The 20910-nt window shown below is 47.4% G+C and overlaps 1 protein-coding gene across 1 annotated transcript in view; it reads right to left on the bottom strand.

The window, feature by feature from the left end:
* The window catches only part of AFAP1L1 (actin filament associated protein 1 like 1), a 70012-nt gene that overhangs the window by 19029 nt on the left and 30073 nt on the right, over positions 1-20910 (bottom strand). The window contains exons 6-15 of the mRNA XM_065873305.1: positions 18390-18488; positions 17502-17713; positions 15416-15595; positions 13385-13477; positions 10191-10272; positions 9794-9946; positions 8466-8677; positions 6682-6827; positions 5936-6008; positions 4252-4363 (exon numbers count right to left, since the gene is read on the bottom strand). Of these exons, the coding sequence (XP_065729377.1) occupies positions 4252-4363; positions 5936-6008; positions 6682-6827; positions 8466-8677; positions 9794-9946; positions 10191-10272; positions 13385-13477; positions 15416-15595; positions 17502-17713; positions 18390-18488 (1362 nt within the window). The remainder of the gene's footprint in view (positions 1-4251; positions 4364-5935; positions 6009-6681; positions 6828-8465; positions 8678-9793; positions 9947-10190; positions 10273-13384; positions 13478-15415; positions 15596-17501; positions 17714-18389; positions 18489-20910) is intronic.

Below are 20910 nucleotides of genomic sequence, written 5' to 3'. Positions count from 1 at the left end.
ATTTCTCTCTCGGATAGTTCTATGTTTGCGTATAGAAGTGCAACAGATTCTTCTATATTAATTTTGTATCTTGCAACTTTACCAAATTCACTGATGTGCTCTAGAAGTTTTTTGGTGGTGTCTTGTTATCTGCAAACAGTGACAGTTTAACTTTGTACTCTCCAATTTCTTCCTTTACTTCTTTTTTTGTTAATAAATTTATTTATTTTTATTTTTTATTTATTTTTGGCTGTGCACGGGCTTTCTCTAGTTGCGGCGAGAGGGGACTACTCTTTGTTGTGGTGCGTGGGCTTCTCATTGTGGTGGCTTCTCTTGTTGTGGAGCACAGGCTCTAGGAGCATGGGCTTCAGTAGTTGTAGCACGTGGGCTCAGTAGTTGTGGCTTGCAGGCTCTAGAGCACAGGCTCAGTAGTTGTGGCGCACAGGCTTAGTTGCTCCATGGCATGTGGGATCTTCCTGGACCAGGGCTCAAACCTGTGTCCCCTGCATTGGCAGGCAGATTCTTAACCACTGTGCCACCAGGGAAGCCGCCTTTACTTCTTTAAGCATGGTTTCCGTTAGTTCTTTGAACATATTTACAAAGGACGCTTTGAAATCTTTGTTAAATTCCACATGTGGGTTCTCTCATAGACAGTTTTTGTTGCCTGCCTTTTTCCCTCTGTATGGGTCACACTTTCCTGTTTCTTTGCATGTTTCATAATTTTTTTTGAAAATTGGACATTTTATATAATATATTGTAGCATCTCTAGGTATACTGACCCCTACCCCGAACCTGATTGTTTATTTGTTTAGTGACTTAGTTGGCTCTTTTAGTGAAGTACATTTCTCCCTGCAGCATGAAGCCTCTGATGTTGATCCTGAATGGGTACAGCCTTAGGGATCACACCCAGCTGTTAGGCTCCACTAATTTTCAGCTGATTGCTCTATTTTTTAAAAAATATTTATTTAATTTATTTATTTTCCTTTTTTTTTTTTTTTTTGCTGCATCAGGTCTTAGTTGCAGCACATGGGGTCTTCGTTGAGGCATGTGGGATCTTTTTGTTACAGTGAGCGGTCTCTTTGTTGTGGTGCTCGGGCTTCTCTCTAGTTGTGGTGTGCGGGTTTTCTCTCTCTAGTTATGGCGCGAGGGCTCCAGAGCGCGTGGGCTCTGTAGTTTGCGGCATGTGGGCTCTCTTGTTGAGGCATGCGAGCTCAATAATTGTGGTGCACGGGCTTAGTTGCCCTGCAGCATGTGGAAACTTAGTTCACCGACCAGGGATCGAACCCGCATCCCCTGCATTGGAAGGAGGATTCTTTACCACTGGACCACCAGGGAAGTCCCTGCTTTATTGTTTTTGACAATGCTCTGTATCATCATTTGCTCCACACTCTGTTTCCACTGAAGTCAGTTCTTTTGAAGGGGAGCTTTGGAATTTACTGTTTTTATGACCTGCCTTTCACCTTGGGCAAAATCTCTGAGTCACTCTTCTGAATCTAGGGGTGGGAACAGTGGCCTGCTTCTCTTAGAGTGACATCTCTGTTTTGTGAGCAGGGTGCTGGGTAGGGACTGTAACCTCTGGTCTTCTTAGCTTTCCTCTCCTAGTGTGGAACCCCTGCATTATGAGTGAGCTGGGGTGAGGGCAGTCAGGGCCCCCACATCTTTGGCCTGCCCAACCTGCAGTGGAGCCTCTGCTCTATGAGTGGGGTCTGGGTAGAGAAAGGGAGCACCCTACTTCTGGGGTGCACTCACTTGGGATCTAGTGTCTGTAGCACATAGCTAGGGGTGACGAGAAATGCTCATTACCTGCTCTTATTGGGGAGATACTGCAGCTCTTGACTGGGAGCTAGAGGAGAGAGAACCTCGTTTTCTTGTCCACATCTGCAGATTTTGTTACACTGAGCTGGGAAAAGGGTAAAGGAGAAGGTGGTGGCTCAGATGCCACAAACTCTCACTGTTTTTACTGAGATTTAGTAAATTTTCTAGAATAAATCTTCATTTGTCATATGCCCTTAGGCAATTTCTAGAGACTTCAGATGATTGATTTAGCAATCTTTTTTTAAAAATTAATTAATTAATTTATTTATGGCAGTGTTGGGTCTTCGTTGCTGCACGCGGGCTTTCTCTAGTTGCGGCGAGCGGGGGCTACTCTTCCTTGCAGTGCGTGGGCTTCATATTTTGGTGGCTTCTCTTGTTGCAGAGCACGGGCTCTAGGCATGTGGGCTTCAGTAGTTGTGGCATGTGGGCTCAGTAGTTGTGGCTCACGGGCTCTAGAGTGCAGGCTCAGTAGCTGTGGTGCACGGGCTTAGTTGCTCCGTGGCATGTGGGATCTTCCCAGACCAGGGCTTGAACCAGTGTTCCCTGCATTGGCAGGCAGATTCTTAACCACTGCATCACCAGGAAAGCCCTGATTTAGCAATCTTTACCAGTTTTCGTTGTTTTCTGGGGAAAGGGTCTGTGGAGCTTCTCATGGCACCATTTTTCTCAGTAATGCCCTCAGTTCCCATGATTTTTGTTTTCTCATATTTGTGGCCTTTTGCAGTCCCTTCCCACACTAGATAGGCTGACCTGTGTAACCATTAGGATATGGCAGAAATTATCACAAAAGCTAGTTCACAAAAACATTGCAGCTTCTGCCCTGTACCTCCTTCCTGGGTCACTTGCTCTGGGGGAAGCCAGCTGTCTTGTCATGAGGACAAGCAGCCCAATGGTGGGTTCCTCCTGGCAAGCAACTGAGGCCTCCTTCCAAAAGCCAGCCCAAACTTGCCAGGCATACAAATCAACCATCTTGGGAGCAGATCCTCTAGCGTGTCAAGCCTTCAGATGACTTCAAATGACCAGCTGCCGTCTTGACTGTGACCTCACAAGAGACCCCAATCCAGAACTACCTAACTAAGCTGCCCCGGGATTCCTGACCCACAGAACACTGACATAACACACACTTAGGTTTTGAGCTATGAAATTTTGGGTAATTTGTTATGTAGCAGTAGGTAGTTAATACATGATCTTGGGTAAGACCCTTCTCTTATGTTCTTCAGTTCCTTCATCTGAAAGACATTTATGGACTAGATCCATAGTTTCCAACTGTCTGCAAGGAGCCCTATGATTTCATAGTGATGGGTAACAGGCTACCATGTGGGGCAAAGGGGAGGCCAAGTGGGCCTCCAGACTCCAGGCAAAGCAGCTCCACTTTTCTCTCTCTCTTATAAACTGGGCTTCAATGTAAGATTTAATTTGAAGAAAGAGTCTGTTTTTTGTTATCTTTGCTTTTGGGTTTTTTTTTATGTTTTATGATTTCTTCAATCTTACATGCTTATTTCAATTTAGTTTCCCATCTTGGAATGGGCATTTCATAAGGCCCTGTATTTCTAGTGTTTCTGATCATACAGTATAAGGAATGCTACACAACAAACCTCTAATTGCTCACAGGGGAATCTCTCTGGAGAGGGGAGGGGACTTTTCCAAAGTTACACAGTAATTTAGTGACCAAGTGAGGAATGGAATATAGGTCTCCTGACTCCCAGAAGAGATTATCTACGCTAATGAAATGGAGCTATCATAAAGAAAAGTATTTTAAAAAATAAATCTTCAAAAAGCAAAGACTAGAACTTGACTTTGTTCAAGTACGAGAGAAGAAAGGAAAAACAACAAATAAAAGACTCAGGACATGCTGTCCTACAGGAAGCTGGCTTGCTCATAAAGATAAATCATACAGGAGTAGAGATTAATGTTGGGAATCAAAGAGAACTTACATAGAGTTGTCTGGCATAGTTAGTCATTATTTATTGTGCAGTGTGGCGATCAGGCAATTCAGCAAGCTCCTATGGGGTGCTAGGCAGAGCTTGGGCTGGGACACAGACGTAAGCCATATATATATGGCTTTATGTAGTGTTAAAAGTTTTCAATAGTTGCTTATATTAAAAAATAAGTAGATTTCTGGTCTCTTTTGAATAATTGGCAAATCTGGGCTGGCATTGCTGCATGGGGGCCTTGGCTGGAGCTAAGTAGTAGCTGCCCCTAGAGCTGGGGTCTGAGCACTGCAGTTTCCTTCAGTCTCCCCCAACCCATTCCCTGTTGTTTCCCCTCTGAGGCCACCTGCTAGCTGCCCTTTATCACTCTGCTTGTGCTGTTATTTTTCTTAGAGTATTTTCTTATACCTCTCTTCACTTATTTACCCGCGTGACCCCAGCAAGGATCTGATTTTGAGACAACCCCCCAACCCCGCCCCTGTCCCGGACTATTTCCCTTCCTTCTTCCCTTGCACACAGAACTCACTGGAGGCGTGGCGCTTGACTTTGACCTGTGGGTCTGCCCGATGGGACTTCTCACTGCAGGTGGAGGCATGGCGCTTGATCTGGGCTCCAGAGGGACGCTCAGGCTCCTCGTCCTGGGTGAGAGATGGAAGAAGGTAAAGTGTGGGTGGGCTCAGAATCCTCAGTGTAGGTGCTTTCTGGTGCGCGCTCAGTGGCTGAGTACTGCATGACCTCTGAGATCTTGGCCTTACATTTTTAGATGTGTGCAGCCCTCAACAGTTTATAAACCACTTGCACTAGCAGTGTATTACTTGATCCTCATACCTTCCTGTGGGGGGCAGCAGAAGGCAACCCTAAACTGGAATTTCTGCTGAGAGGAAAATTAGGAAGTCTCAAAAGACCGTGGGTGATGATATTTGATTTATCATAGATATTTTTGTCCTCACATCATTTGGACGTATCCTTCAAGTTTTCCAAATTGCTAATATAAAGCCTTAAGTTAAAAAAAAAGTCATAGATGAGATCAGCCAATGGTAGAAGTGACATAACTTAATAGACTGGCTATACGTTTTTGCATGAAGAGTCGTGAGAACACTCAAAATTTTGTCAAAGCTCAGGAAACCATGAGTGGAATATGATAATAATGTCATACAATACTGCTGTTGATAACAACAGTACTATTTACTCCTCTGTATAAGACCTTCCAATGTCCAGGTACTGTGCTAAGTTTTTTCCATAAAGCATTTCATTTAGTTTTTGCAATAGTCCTGTCAGGTAGCTTTTACCATATTTATGTGGAGCCAGGAAGTGAGGACCAGATAAATGAAGCCCAGGGTAACTTGGACTCAGCCCTGAGTGCAAGGTTCATGTCCTTAAGCACTAAGCTGTCTTGCTACTAAACTCTGCAGCTGAGAACAGTCTCAAGCTGCATCTACTGGTTCATATGAGTCTGAAGAAAGACCATATAGACAGAAGGATGGCTGGAGAAGTTTCTAGTAGCAAAGGGAGTCCTAGAGGTGAGAGCTCAGTGTCATCCAGCACTGTCCAAGGCAGGGGTCCTGGCCCGCAAACACATCTGCTTTCCTTGGCAGCTTGATTCCCTCTCTCTCTCCTCTAGCTGTGAGGCCTGACCCACCAACCACTGTCTGATCAGAATGTCATCATGTCATCCTCTGGCTCTCCTGTGGCAGGAGAAGCCACAGGGCATGCTGCGGAGCAGTATGGGTCAAGTGATGGCTACAGGGGCCTCACTGTAAATTAATAAGCTGGCATCTCCTTGGTTTAGTGAGCAAGACAGGAGAGTGTCCTGGGAGCTGAAGCCTAGACTGTGGTTGCCACCAGGTAAAGGCCTCTGGGGCCAGCCACCCAGTTATCATCCCCCTGAGACACTACCGAATCGGTCAATTCACAGAGCAGTAAACGGGGGTGGACAGTCCAACACCTTGCTCAGACTGGAGCAGTGCTTTATAGATGCAGAGCGCTTTCTTCTTCCTGGTCAGGGGATCTTTCCACTGCACTGCTCAGTCTCCTTTTCCAGAGATTCTTTCCCCTGAGCCATGGTCTGTCGTAAGAAGGTCCCCTCTCCCCCGCCTTCTAGCTGCTGGTTAAATGAAAATGATCTCTCTGAGGCAAAGGAAAGAAGGAGTAGTGAGGGAGAGCTAATAAGTGGCTTTTGCCATGTTCCCCGAAGTTCCAATGGACCGTACCTGCATCTTTTCATAAGGAACATCATCATAGACTCGGGGCTCAGGCCACTGATCCTGGCAGGATCTTGCATATCTAGAAGATACAAGGGACGATGATGATGATGGTGACAGTGACACTTACACAGCTTACAGTGCTTTCCTGTCCATTCTCTCATTTGATTCTGGCAGCACCTTTTAATGGAGGTCAGAAAGTTAGTGATAGCAACCATGCCAGGCGGCACTAGGACATTGATGTGTTAAGAGCTTTATAGGCAGGGACCCATGGGATTCTCATAACAACTCAGGAAGCAGGTGATTCATCACCTCCATTTTATAAGCGAGAAAACAGAGGATCCAGGCTGGCAAGCAACCAGCCCAAGCTGTTGGTCGTGATAGAGCCGTGACTTGAATATGGTACTTTTAATGCCAAACTCTGCACACCAGCCCTGTGCCCGCCCAGAAACTCAAGGGTATGGGGACACTAAGTTTCCATGGCATGAGAGCAGAGCACAGGCCACTGTACAAAAAAGCTTCTCCTTTCTGGCTCATTCCGTCTACAGTGTCCCCTGACCCTGGGCTACCTCCTTTAAGCAGCTCACTCCTGCCTGCTAGAAGAGGAAGGCACCCACTCTGACTTCCCAAGGAAGCAGACTTTCTCAGCCCTTCCTCCCTCCCCTCCCATTCCCAAAGCTGGACTCCGCCTCTGAGAGGGAGCTGAGATAGGCAAGGTTGTGGGTGGCTGTGGGCCATGGGGTGCCGGCCCTCACAGGAAGGAGTTGCGCCCTGCACTGACGATGCTGGTTAAGGTCTCCACGTCCACGTAGTCATAATGCAGCGCTTCGGGAGTGACTTTGGAGCCCATCTCCACCAGCAGCAGCCCGAGCCAGCGGCCCATGTCTTCGGAGCAGCTTGCCTGAGGGAGAGGAGGCACAAGCTGGGTTCACTTTGGCACCATCAGAGCCTCTGGCTACCTGCTCACTTCAGCCAAACCCATATTCATATAGTATCTGTTATGTACCCAATACTTAGGGATCCAAGAGGAGCAAGACTAGAACACACATCCAGAAACCCAAGTGGCTCCCACCTTCCCTCTATTCAGGTCTTTGCTCTAAGGCTACCTCCTCAGAGAAGCCCTCCCTGACTACCTCTCTAAGACACATAACCTCACTCACTATCCTCAGAGCCTTTCTGACCATTTGGATATGAAAACAAAATTCAGGTGTTCTCTGAATTTTTTTTTAATATTTGCTTTTTATTAAATGAGGAGGCTATTACATAACCCAATCAGATTTTTTTCTTGTATTATAAATGCCAATTATATATAGTACTGTATACAGGAAAATCTCCAAGAAGTTGCTGGTCAACTAAACATATACTTATGTTCTTATTTAAAGAGCATCATTATAAAATCAAGTTAGCACACAAATACTGAACTTGAATTTAAAAAGCACACTTTTTGCCAGAAAGCTCTTTGTTTAACTGAAGAGAAATAAGAGACCCATCTCAAACTATCAAAAGTAAAAGTGACTTACAGAGTCAATATTTCCTGAAATTTAAGAACTGACACAGGCAGTGGGTACTGGGCAAAGGAAACAAGATCAAGAGGCTGGGTCTTAGTTCTAGGAAAAGATTAGAGGCCATTGATCCTCTGTGGAGCTTTGGATGAGGCACATGCCTACCCTGGCCTCAGTTTTCTTATCTGTAATGTGAGGGGGTAGTTGTTTAAGTTTTCCTCCCAGTTAATATTTTAAATTCTAAATAGCTGAAGGATTGACATGTAAAAAGAGAGTCAGCATATTCTGGGTGACCCCCGAGAGGAGGGCTGGTGCCGGTGGGTAGGTATGAAAAATGAATGGGTGAAATGAAATCGCATTGTCATTCAGCCATTTGTTCAACAGATCTTAATTGAGCCCTTAGTATGCGCTGGACATCGTGGTGGGTTCTGGAAAAACAAAGTATGCAGAACAGGTGTGGTCACTGCCTTCACAGAACTTAGGATTGCAACTCAATATGGAGAAAATCTTCGTAAAAATTTAGTTGCTTGGTGGGAGGAGCAAGCTACTTTGAAGGGCAGTGGTTTATCTGAGGTGAACAGTCACTGGTGGGAAGTAAATTTTAGAGAGGATTCCAGAATCAGATTGGAGTTAGATCAGACTAAATGCCTTTCAGGTTTGGGATTATATTTCTAAGGCAGAATAAACAAACCTTGGGTCTAGGGTTGCCAGATTTAACAAATAAAAATGCAGAATTCTCTGTTAAATTCGAGATTCAGATAAACAGTGAATCATTTTTTAGTATAGGTATGTCCCAAATATGGGATGTACTTCTATTAAAAAGAATTATTTGTTGTTTATCTGAAATTCAAATTTAAGTGGGTGTTCTATCGTTTAACCAGCAACTCTGTTGGTTACTTGGCAACAGTTGGCTTACTTTCCCTCTTCTTTAGTCCCTATAATGTCAGTAGCAAGGTACTGTGGACAAAAGCCAAAGTCCAGGCCAGAGCTCCTGTCACCTCCTACCACCAAGGCCCACCTGAATTTTCTCCTCTCACCTCCAAGATGGCGACCTCCTGCCGGTTGCGCAGGATCCTGAAGGCAAATGGGTGTCTGGGCCCAAAGCTTGGGGCCACCTCACAACCGTGGAGGGTGATAGCATTCACGTGGGTCCGCAGGTCCGTGCGGTCCTTATGGAAATACAAGGTGTTGCACTTTAGGCGGCACCAGCGTTCCTTCCAGCCATGGTTCACCAGCACATTCAGGTAACCTGGGAGGGGGAGACCAGTGGTGTGACCTCCTAACAGCCCTGGGGGATACAAGTCAGGGTGCGTGGGTCTACACCCCGGGGACAGAGCACTTGGATAACCCTTGTCCTCTAGCTGGAAAGAAGGCCTTCTGGGTCCCGGATCAGCTCACTCGTGGCCTGTGACCTCAGGCATCCTCTTCTGTCTCTGAGTTTCAGTTTGTTATCTATGAAATGGGGACTGATAATCATATTTGTACATACACGCACAGCCTTTAGACTATACCAAGCTTGATGAAAAGGACAGAACTACCATACAGAGTGAATAAAAGACACAACTCTTCCTCTTGCCTTTCCTCCTAAAATGTCAAAACTCTTACTGAAGACAGAAAATAATGGGTGATGCTGACATCTGGTGGCAGCATGTGGGAACAAAAACATCTAGCCAAGATAAAGAATTATAAAACTTGTAAGGGACAGGCTGATGGCTGACGAGTTTAGAATTCCCTCAACGTTTTAGATTTTAACTTATTTTTTACCATAACATGTCCTGATCCACTTACAAAATATTTCTTTACAGCCATGTGCTTTTATAATATTCTTTCCAGGTTAGCGGAATATTACTGTTTATCTAAAATACACGATTTTCTATTGGATTCCAGTACATGGAAAACTGCATTTAGATAGACAATATGTTTTTTTCCTTCCAAACTCCTTTTAACTCACACTGAATGCATTTCTAATGAAAAGTACTTAAAAATTTTTAAGCAAGAAATATCCTTGTAAGACTGGGCCGTAACTTAAACACCTGGCATAATATGTACTGGGAAGTAAGATACTCTCCTCTTGTCATAGTAGAGGAAGCTGAGGCCCAGAGGTGGGCAGTGATTGACACTAAGGTCACAGGGAGAATAGAAATAGAGTCAGTTGGCTTTTCCTTCTGTTAGGCGTCAGGGCTTCATGGAGGAGAAGTGATGGGAGGGCATGGATTATTGATGGAGTGGGGGTTAGCCTCCCAGTAGGAGGATTCTGTCCTCTGCCTTGGGAGTGAGGTAGGTTAGGCCTGGAGGGTCTCCTGGCTTGGCCCCAGGAGCCCTCATCAACAGGGTCTGAATTCACCTCCCCATGCCCGGTACCCACCACAGCATGGAACCTCCTCCTCGGTAGAGGATGTCTGCAGGTCATCGGCCAGTGCCTTCTTCTTAGAGAAGCTGATGATACGGGTGATCTTGCGGCCCGCAACCCTGCTCATTGAACCCTTCAGCTCTGACAGGCTGCTCTTCTTCCCTTTGCCTGTTGCCGTGGAGGTGGGTTAGGGGAAGGGAGGGAGCCCCAAGTCCCAGATCCACCCGCCCCTAGCCCTTCCCCCCAACCTTTCAGCCTGCACAGAGGGCTTGGCCTACAGCTCCAGGTATGGATAGGCCAGGTCACATCACCTAGGTCTCCAGAGTGGTCAGGACCTGCTCTGCACTGTGTGCTTGTGGCAGGCCTCTCCCAGCTCTAGCATTTTCCCGCCTGAGCCCCCAGAGGCTCCTACCGTGTTCGCGGCCAAGGGTGGAACAGTTGTCGCTCAGGCCCATGCTGTCGGAATCCGAGGTCTGCTTCTCTTGGGACAGCCTCTGGGGAGGGACACAGACAGCCCCCTATCAGAGGGCACACTTAGAAAGTTCTCCTTTGTTGGTTCAGTCTCCCCCTGACCCCTGTACATGAGGATTAGCTAACAAATATTTGTCAGCAACTGTCATGTGCTTGATACCATACTGGTACGAGGAGGACAACGATGACTTAGGATGGTTGTGTCTTCCAGTTACTCACAGTCTATTTGGGGAGTGAGGAATTCAATATAATGGAGTGAGATTAATGTCCTTGGAGTTTGGACTACATTTGGTAGATGGGGAGCTGAGAAGGTATTTAAGTGGGACACTAATGGAGTTAGTTTTGGAAGCTGCCCCCAGCGGCATCATGGGGGTGGATAAGAGGAGGGCAAGACTGAAAGCAAAAGAGGCACTTAGAGTGTCATCCTGGGCAAGCTGAGACTTGATAGGGGGATGAACCAAGCAACAGTGAGGATGGAGAAAAAGACATGAGTTGGCATTTTCAAAATAGTTATGACAGGACTTGGTGACCAGTAAATGTGAGTGGTGATGAGCAAGGAGTCCATTACAATTCTAGCTTGGATGAGAGGATGGTAAAGACGCACATACACAGCATGGTAACAACTTCATTGTCAGCCAACATTAATTTATACTCATTATGCCAACTCTGGACCAGTCATTCATTCATTCCTATTAGGGAGTGGTGCAGAGTAGTCAGATGGACCTTGGAAGAAATGAAGTCTCTACTTAGCTGTGGGAATGTGGGAAAATCCTTTCATCTCCCCAAGGCTTCTCACTTGAATTACAACCCTTTCAGTGGGCTGCTGTGAGGTACCAGGGAACGGGCCCAAGTGAAACTGTGAGGCCAACAGACTGTATCATTTCTAACACCTGTGTGGTATGCGGCCATCTCACTTTAAGAAGCTAAATTATGCCAGCCAGACTCAGGACAAGACTAAAACGACACCCATCCACTTAAAAAGGTGGACTTACAGAGCTCTGACACCCCTAAACCTTTCCTGCCTAGGATACCCCAGACCAGGCTCAGGGATGCTTTGCTGTAAGCATAGTACTAGAAAGCAGGGGGAGATAAGAGAGGCCATGTACTCCCCCCAATTTCCAAAGGCTGGAAAAATGGCAACTGTCAGAAATTGGTTAGAACTGTCAAGTATAAAGTATCACCCCTGTAAATTGTGAGACAGAAGTTGTGGTTCTATTCTGTGATGGTGTACAGATGGTAAGTTTTTCATCAAGATAGAAAGCAAATACAAAGAAACACTGTGAGCACTTTGGAATTGACTTAATGATGACACCTCAATCACAGGAGTCCATGGAGAGACAGAGCCACCTATACCACGTCCTCACTCCCACTCTTCTCCAACAATACCACGCTAAACATTTTAGCTACCCTCCCCCTGTACACTCAGCCACAGGAGAGCCCATCTCTACAGGCTTGCCTCTTCCTCCCCTCTACCCACCCTCTGAAATGCACCACCGCCTGCAGCTGCAGGTGTGTGTACACACACACTCTCTTTCAGACTCACACACACACTCTTTCACACACACACACTCTTTCACACTCATACACACACACGCACGTCCTCAACACTGCTTTCCTTCAGCCTCCACTAATGGCAAAGGCCGAGTGAGCCCTCTACCCTTCCTCTCCTAATGACTCTGCTGACCCCACCTTTGCTTCTGCTGCTCCCTTCCCTTGCAGCCTCTGTCCCTTGGTCCACCTCTGCCCCAGTGGGGCAGAGTCTTGCCCATTCTTTAAGGCTCAACATAGGTGCCCAACCTCCCTAACCCCTCTTGCCCCTCCAGCCAGCATGAGCCCCTGTCCCCTCACTACGGCTTTCCAGGACAGTCGAATAGAGTTGACACGTTCCCCTTCTCTCCGAACCCATCCACACTGGCCTCTTTCCGTCCATGCTTCTTCCTGCTCCAGGGCCTGTTCTCCCTGCTTGGAATGCCTTTTCCCTCCCCCTCCTCACTAATTTTTCACCCTTCTCTGAATTGTGCTCCCTCAGGAAAGCCTTTCTTGACCCTGAGACAAGATCAGCCCCTGTCATGTGCTCCCAGGGTACCTGGTACTTTTCCTCCCTGGCGCTTACACAGCTTGGCATTTCTAAGTCTATGTGATTGGATTCATGTCTGAACCCCTTGCTGGGAGGGCAGGGGGTGTGTCTGTTACTGTTAGGACTGCACCCAGTGCCTAGCACAGTACCCAATGCACGGCAGATACTAACTACTCGTCCAGTGGAGCTCAGGAAGCTCCCCTTGAGAGGCAGGCTGGCGGTGTGTAAATCAATTAGCTCTGTTCCTTATTAACTATATGTGACTTTGGGCAAACCTCTCTGTGCCTTGGCTTCCTCTTCTGAAAATGTAGTTTATCAGAGTTGCTGTAGAAATTAAATTAGGTAATGCACGTAAAGCATTTAGGACAGTCCTGGCCACACAGTCATATTTTCTATAATGCTAGCCTTTATTATGTAATGTGAGACCCATGTATGGGAGTCTTTTTTTTTTTTTTTTTGCGGTACGCGGGCCTCTCACTGTTGTGGCCTCTCCCGTTGCGGAGCACAGGCTCCGGACGCGCAGGCTCAGCGGCCATGGCTTGCGGGCCCAGCCGCTCCGCGGCATGTGGGATCTTCCCGGACCGGGGCATGAACCCATGTCCCCTGCATCGGCAGGCGGACTCTCAACCACTGTGCCACCAGGGAAGCCCTGTATGGGAGTCTTAACTCTCCCCTTAGGATTTGGGGTGGAGTCCCTTGATCACCCACAGCACCTGGTGAAGCATAGGCATTAGCATATGTTTGCCATTGGCCTGACAGACTATGAAACAACCGTTTCACTTATGTGCCAGTGGGGCACACTCCTTCTCTGACTAATTTCAATTTAGTTTGCATGGCTCAGTTCCAACGTGACCTCTTCCTGTCCTGGCAGGGTAGTCACTCCCTCCTCAGGCTTGTACTGCACCTTGGACACGGGCATTCATTCATTCATGAATTCAGTAGACATTTATTGAATGCCTACTGTCAATGCCTGGCTTTACCACCAGCCTGTGAGTCCCCTGGGGCAGAGCCCGTGCGGAATGCCTGGCCCAGAGGGAACCTTGAGAAGACAGAGGTACCTTGTCAAGGTCCACCTTGCACAGGAGGACTGGGGATCTGGGCACATCTGCCCCCTCAGCACCCCCAACGGACTTGCTGACCTCTCGGATGACCTGTGGAGAGGACACACATCTGTGAGCAGGTGGGCAGGGACTCTGTGGAGGCAAAAGCAAGAATGGAGTCTGTTGGTCAGGGCCATCAGGCAGAGCAGCTGGGATCACTGGGTGGAAGAGATGGGTTGATGTGGCCTCCTGCCCCATTTGTGGGGCACATCAGGATCTGAACAGGCTTTCTTCTTTGTCTTTCCCTTGAATTGGGCCCAGAGGCTTGGCTTTTAGACCTGGTGCCATTACTAATTAGTTGCGTGGCCTTGGGAAAGCCATTTCCCCGCTCTGGGCCTTAGTTTCCCCATCTGTAACATGGGGATATTAGTGGTCCTCTGCTTATTACGTCCTTAGGTGTGTGAGGACCAGTGAGATGACGGGTGTGAAGGGCCATGTGAACCAGGATGCCCTGCACAGGCATGAGGACTCGCTTCTGTGACATGTTGGAACTTTACAACAACCTGCAGGGCAGCCAGGGTTATTCTCTCCATTTCAAAGATGTGGAAACTAAGACTCCAAGGCATTCACCTGAGGCCATGCAGCACAAGCATCCAGACCATGAAACAATAACGGACCACTTGCTGCTCATCTGTCAGGTGGCTTTGCGTGGATTATCCCATTGTATCCCCACAGCAGCCTTGTGGGGCAGGGGCACCTTGATCCCCAAATTACAGATTAGGATGATGAGGCTCTGAGAGGCGAAGCCATGGCTGCCTGCCCTATCCTCTGGGCTAACTGGCGTGCCAAGGCAGGCCTCTTAACTCTAGGTCTAGGGCTTCTTCTGACCCAACCAGCCCCTTGAGGACAGAGCACTCTCCCCCACCCCCACCCCAGCATGCAGGTTCTCTCTCTTCCTTCCCCTCCTGAGACAAAGGCAGTAATGAGAAACAGTAAACATCCCAGTGGGAGAGCTGGTTATCACAGGAAGGAAGGGAGGATGGGGAGGGAGGGAAGGAGGGGTTTGGTTTCTTTGTTCCAGCAGGAAGATCAGAGGAGGGGAGAGCTGCTGTAAGGGCCTGGGGGTGAGGGCTTCACCATCACTGCAGAGTAGTCACTGGCAGTTACTCAGGACTTACTGCCTGGCAGGCCCTATATCAAGTACTCTCTAGAATCCTTACAAGAACCATTTTATAGAGGAAGAAACTGAGGCACAGAGAAGCAAAGTCCTTTGCAGAAGATCACACAGCCAGTAAATGCCACTTAGGTCTGGGACTTGAACTCAAGTCTGTGTGGCACCCAAGTCCTCCCTTGTCATCAGTATGCCACCCTGCCTGTCACCTTTGGAGTAGGTTTCCTTATTTGCTTCTAACCCTTGCCCGAACCACTTGGTGGTTGACCTGGGGCGAGTCACAGAAGCTCTTTGTGCCTCAGTCTCCTCATCTGTAAAATGGGAACAATATTAGTCCCACTGTGAATAGTAAATGAAGTCATGTGTGTAAAGCTCTTAGCACAATGCATGGCACAAAATAAGTGCTCAGTACATGGTAACTCAAATTGTCGTGTAGCTGCAAGATGCAGAGGCTGGGTCATAGGTGGATGTGATAAGTATGCACGTTTCACCTAAGGTAAGAAAGAATTTCTCCTCTATTAAAAGAAGAAAAAGGATTAGCTTGTCTAATGATAAAATCAACTTCCTTTTTAGGTATTAAGCTCCTCATTCCTGGAGATGTACGTTGCAGGTAGGATAGACCCACAGTAGGCGTGTTAGAAAGGGGATTCAAATAACTAGAAGGAACACAGGTCTCCAGCCTGAGGTCTGTCTCCTGGAGATGTCCGAAGCCCATTTCCACATAAAGCCCTAGCTTTATGTGAAGGGCACTGACCCCCTCTCCCCCGAGCAAGGCCTGTTCTTCCAGTGACAGGGGCCCACTCCATTGAGGGCTGGGTCCGGGGAAGAGAGGAAGGAAGGAGGGAGTGGGGGTAGGCGAAGGCACAGCCCCCCTGTACCTTCAGCCACTCCTCGGCCTGCTCCCGGCTCTGCAGTGCCAGCACCAGGACTTCGGTAGCCCCCTGGGAGAAGCGCAGCTCGTGCCTCTTGTGCCGGCTGTCCTTGGGCACGTAGATGACGTTGCAGATATCCAGCGCTAGCCTCAGATGTGGCTGCCGGTCCTTGGAGCTTTTGTAACACTGGACAGGAATAGAAGGGGTTAGGGCCTCCTGGAGCGGAGAGTAGAGGGAGGAGACAGGGAAACTCAACCTACCCCACAGAGACCTCCCCACCCAGTCCAGCTGTGGGCACTGCATGAAGACAGGGGCTGTTCACCACAGAGAGGAGAAGCCTGGGAGGGGAATCTTTGGGCAATCTCCAGATCTCAAGGGCCACTGAGTGGTCCCAGGGGTCACAACTACCTATTTAGGAAGAGGCAGATTTTAGCACAATACTAGGAAGACCGTTTTAGTCTAAAGAACCAGAGAAGAAACAGGCTGTCTTGGGAGGAAGCCAGCTCCCTGCTATTAATGGGCTACATGACAGAAATGTGGGGGAGAGAATTCTAGCAGAGATGGAGGGTTGGGCTTGGGAAGTCAATAGTTTATCAATAATGATTCTCACTTCCCAATTCTTATTATGAGGCTAACATTACCTTGATACCAGCACCTGACAATGACATTACAAAAAAGGAAATCATAGGCTAATCTCTCTCGTAACATAGTTGTAAAAACTAAAAATATTAGCATATAGAATCCAGACACACATAAAAACGTATTGCATAGAGACCAAGTGGGGTTTATTCTAGGAGTGCAAGAGTGGGTTATCATTCAAAAACTAACTGTATAATTCATCATATTAACAGAAAAAAGGAGAAAAATCATATATCCTAATAGAAGCAGAAAAAATATTTGATAAAATTCTGCACCCGGGCTTCCCTGGTGGCGCAGTGGTTGAGAGCCGCCTGCCGATGCAGGGGACATGGGTTCATGCCCCGGTCTGGGAAGATCCCACATGCTGCGGAGCAGCTAGGCCCGTGAGCCATGGTCGCTGAGCCTGCGCATCCGGAGCCTGTGCTCCGCAACGGGAGAGGCCACAACAGTGAGAAGCCCACATACCGAAAAAAAAAAAAAAAATTCTGCACCCATTTGTAACATAAACTCTTAGCAGACTCTTAGAGGAGAACTTGCTTAATGTGATAATAAGGAACACCTACAAAAAACCCATGGCAAACATCAGCTTTGATGGTGAATTATTGAACTTTCCTTCGAGATCTGGACTGAGACAAGAATGCCTGCTCTCACCACTTCTATTTACATTGTACTGGAGGTCCTAGGCAGTACACTAAGTCAAGAAAAAGATAGAAGGCATAAGGTGTGGAAAGAAGTAAGTCATGATTCTTGGCCTGGTTCTGGCCTGGGATGAGCTTTTCACTGCTGCAGCGTGAGAAAAGGTCATGTTTCAAATGTATGTATGTTCGGTAAGGCTTGCCAATAGGTAAACAACCTATCTCATTTTTTTTTTACCTGAAATTATGTCCATCTTTATACTTTGGAAGTAAAGGTACATTTCTTTTATGAAATGCTACTGATGAGAGATGGTGAATTAAAAAAAAAGTTTAAAAAAGCAAGTTATATAATAACAAGTATTACATGGGCTCAGTTTTAGAAAAGACAGATGTATGGAAATGAGGGTGGAAGTTTATACATCAAAATCTAACTGTGGTTAGCTCTTGGTCAACAGGGTTAGGTGGGTTCTTTTTAAAAAATCATTTTTCATTTTATTTTCTTCTGGCTTTATAAATAAATACATTTACTTGCATAATGAAAAATGATAAACATTGTTTTAAAGTGATAAAAAATTCATGTCTGGCAAAACAAAACTTGATAAAGTCTTTATCAGGTCTTCAGGTTTTGTTTTGTTTTTTAATTCTTCTCGGGCGGGAGAGCCCTGATCTCAGAAGCACCGGGCTTTGAGCCTCTGTGCGCAAAGCAAACCTAGAGGAACCGAGGCAGACATGCCTGAATGCACACAGATACACAGACACACACGCAGGCACATGCAAGTCCACGTGAGGCCGAGAGGCACTCGTCTGTGGCCACTCACCAGGAGCTGGTCCTCCTTGATGACGGTCAGCTGCTTGGCCCACTGCCCGAAGCGCTTTTTCCGCAGCAGGAAGGCACATATCCTGCAGTCCCTCACCAGGTGCATGGAGGCCTCCTCTGAAGGCCAGTGGTGTGTGGGCTGCGGCCCTTTCCCTTCCTCCTCCTCCTCATCATAGGACTCGTAGGAGCTGCTCATGGCGTCAGAGTCATTGTCTGCAGGAGCCACGGGAAAGGACCCGTCCCTGTGCCGTCACCGGGTGGGGGGGGCACCTTCTTACCCCTCTGCAGGCATCCCTGCTCTGGGGCCCCGGGGCTGTGAAGGGGTAGGTGTGAGGTGTGATGTTGGTAATGACTAAGCCCCCGCATGGGCGCTGTGTCTTACAGATTTACTACTTGCTTTGTGATCTCAGTGACTTCATCTCTCAGAGCTTCAGTTTCCTCATCAATAATAATGAATAATACCTACCTCACTGGGCTATTGTGAACAGCAACAAATACAGAGTGTTTAGCCGAGTGTCTGGCACTCAGTGAGGGCTCAGCAAACATCAGCTTTTGTCTTTACCCATCATCTTTGCATCCAGTCTCAGGTCATTTTCATGGCACCCAGCAAGTCCCCATTTTATACAGAGGAATCTGGAGGCTCAGAGAGAATAAATCACTCACCTAAGGTCAGTCACCAAGAGTCAGGGCAAGGGCTTGGTCTGGGGCTCCTGACTCCCATGCCAGCAGTCTTCCCACTGATTCCCAGGGTCTCTGAGAACAAGGGCTTTGAGGCCTCCGTGGCGACCCCAGGGAGGTGACGGGGTGGTAGGCACGGGCATGCCAAGGTCAGATCAAGGCCTGCTCTTCGTGAGGACGGAATTGGACTGAACATCCACCTGGTACTTACAAGAGTTCTTCAGCTCCCCATTCATCCTGGTTGCGGGGTAGCTGCTGTCTGCATCCTCGTAGTAGCTGTCCACAATCGAGTGGGCTGGGCTGCAGTCGTCTGTGGGGTTGGCAGAAAGAGCAGTACTTGGAGAAATGCAGGCAGACTCCAGGCGCCAGGGCTGGGGAAGATTGTGGACACCATGCCCTCCTCAGGGAAGAGGGAGGGAAGAGGGAGTAGAGCTTCTTGTCGTCACTCCCCGGCCAGGGTGTGGAGCCTCATCTCTGCATCTCATCTGCTCTAGCTCCACACCTGCCCCCTGTGCTCCTGTCACCAAGAACTGCCTTGCTGGGCCCTGTCACACTTCCAGGCTTATGTTCATGCTATTCTCTGTGCCCTCTTAGCAACTGCTAGAGCATTCCTCACCCTCTAAAACCCAGCTCGAAGATCTTTCCTTTGACCTTCCCAGGCAGAGAGTGGTCAGCCCCTCTCCTCTGACCCCAGAGCATTGGTGTGTGTGGGTGTGTGTCTCAGTCACAGTTCTGGTCCCTGTACTGCAGGGAGTGGTGTCCCAGCACCTGGGCCCAGACCCCCTTTCTATTCTGCCTTTGTCTCATCTTCTTCCACTTCAGCCCCTCCGCTCACTTCTTAATACATCCACCCCCTCCTCTCCTTCTAAATTTCTGTGACTACAGAGGAGGAACTGGGCTAGAGGAGATAATAATAACACATAAAATGGTGAATACATACAATAACACAACAGCTGCTGATGCTGAACTTTCACTTTCCCATTCATGGGAATCAGTGCAGTATAGGAGTGAGGTTATCCCAAATTGTATTCTGTATCACAATTACCGGGGGTCTTTTTATTTATTTATTTTTCTTTTCCATTATAGTTTATTACAAGATATTGATTATAGTTCCCTATGCTATACAGTAGGGCCTTGCTGGTTGTCTATTTTGTATATAGTAGCTTGTATCTGTTAATCCCAAACTCCTAATTTATCCCCCCCCAACCTTTCCCCTTTGGTAACCATAGGTTTGTTTTCTATGTCTGAGTCTGTATCTGTTTTGTGAATAAGTTCATTTGTATCATATTTTAGATTCCACATATAAGTGAAATCATATGGTATTTGTCTTTCTCTGACTTCACTTAGTATGATAATCTCTAGGTCCATCCACGTTGCTGCAAATGGCATTATTTCATTCTTTTTATGGCTAATATTTCATTGTGTGTATATATACAGATCTATCTATCTATCTATCTCTCTATCTCACATCTTCATTACCCATTCATCCGTTGATGGACGTTTAGGTTGCTTCCATGTCTTGGCTATTGTAAATAGTACTGCTATGAACATTGGGGGTACATGTTATCTTTTCGCATCAGAGTTTTCTCCAGATATATGCCGAAGAGTGGGATTGCTAGATCATATGGTAACTCTATTTTTAGTTTTTTGAGGAACCTCCATATTTTTTCCATAGTGGCTGCACCAATTTACATTCACTGGGGGTCTTTTTAAAATGCAGATCCCTGGACTGTATCCCCAGAGATTCGGATTCACTGATGTGGGCTGAGCTGAGGAATCTGCACTAAGGAAAAAAACTATTTAATAGCATAGTTCTAAACATATGTAAAAAGAGAAAATATATGGAACTCCAAGGAATCAGACTTTTTAAAAACAAGATTATTTTCATACAGATGGTCTCTGGAGCATACTTTGAAGCTCAGTGGATTAAGGGCATGTGCTTTGGGGTTAATGAGATCTGAGTTCAAATCTATCTCCATCATTTACTGAGTGACCTTGGAAAGAAAACAGTTTCTCTGCGTTTCAGATTCTTTACCTATAAATCGACATGAACAGTTCTGACCTTGGATTAGTGATGTGACACGTATGAACTCTCAGCACAATGCCTGGCACACAGAACATCCTAGGCAAATACTAGATATCATTATATTTATCATCTCTTTTAATTCCCACAATGCAGGGAGGTGGGTATCAGACCCACTTCACAGATGAAGAAACTGAGGCCACACGTTTTGCTAGTGATAGAACCTGGATCCGAACTGAGGTTGCCAGCTCGGGGGACAGGTGCACATCCTCTCCTCCAGGAAGCCTTCCTCCTTTCAGACCAACTTGCTCTCACACCACGTGTTCCTCAGACCGCTGCTCTGGGCTCTCAGCCCATGCTGTCCATCTGTTTCTTGAGGACGGCAGCACTCAAATTCCCAGTGACTGGGACACCCAATTGTATCTCCCAAGTGAGGCTCAGAGCTTGCTTTTCCCAGGAGGCATTCTGAGGTCTCAGATGCTGGTGACATCCCTGTGAGGTGGCCTGGGGGTGCTCAGGCCAGAGGTGGGGGTGGGGAAGGAGGAGGTGCGAGGGGGAAGAGGGAGGGAGCACCAGGGTCATAGCACTTGGACACCTGGTAGGCTGGACCCTGTGCGAGAGGAAGGATATTTCCTGTCGGGCTTGGTGCCCTCTCCCTGGATAAGGTCCCTGGCCTTTCCTGAGGCACTCCCTACCCTCCTGCCCCAGG

This window comes from Phocoena phocoena, chromosome 3 (genome assembly GCF_963924675.1).
Source record: "Phocoena phocoena chromosome 3, mPhoPho1.1, whole genome shotgun sequence".
NCBI classification, from domain to species: Eukaryota; Metazoa; Chordata; class Mammalia; order Artiodactyla; family Phocoenidae; genus Phocoena; species Phocoena phocoena.
The sequence above is the reverse complement of the archived record's forward strand: the minus strand, read 5'-3'. Positions and strand labels throughout refer to the sequence as shown.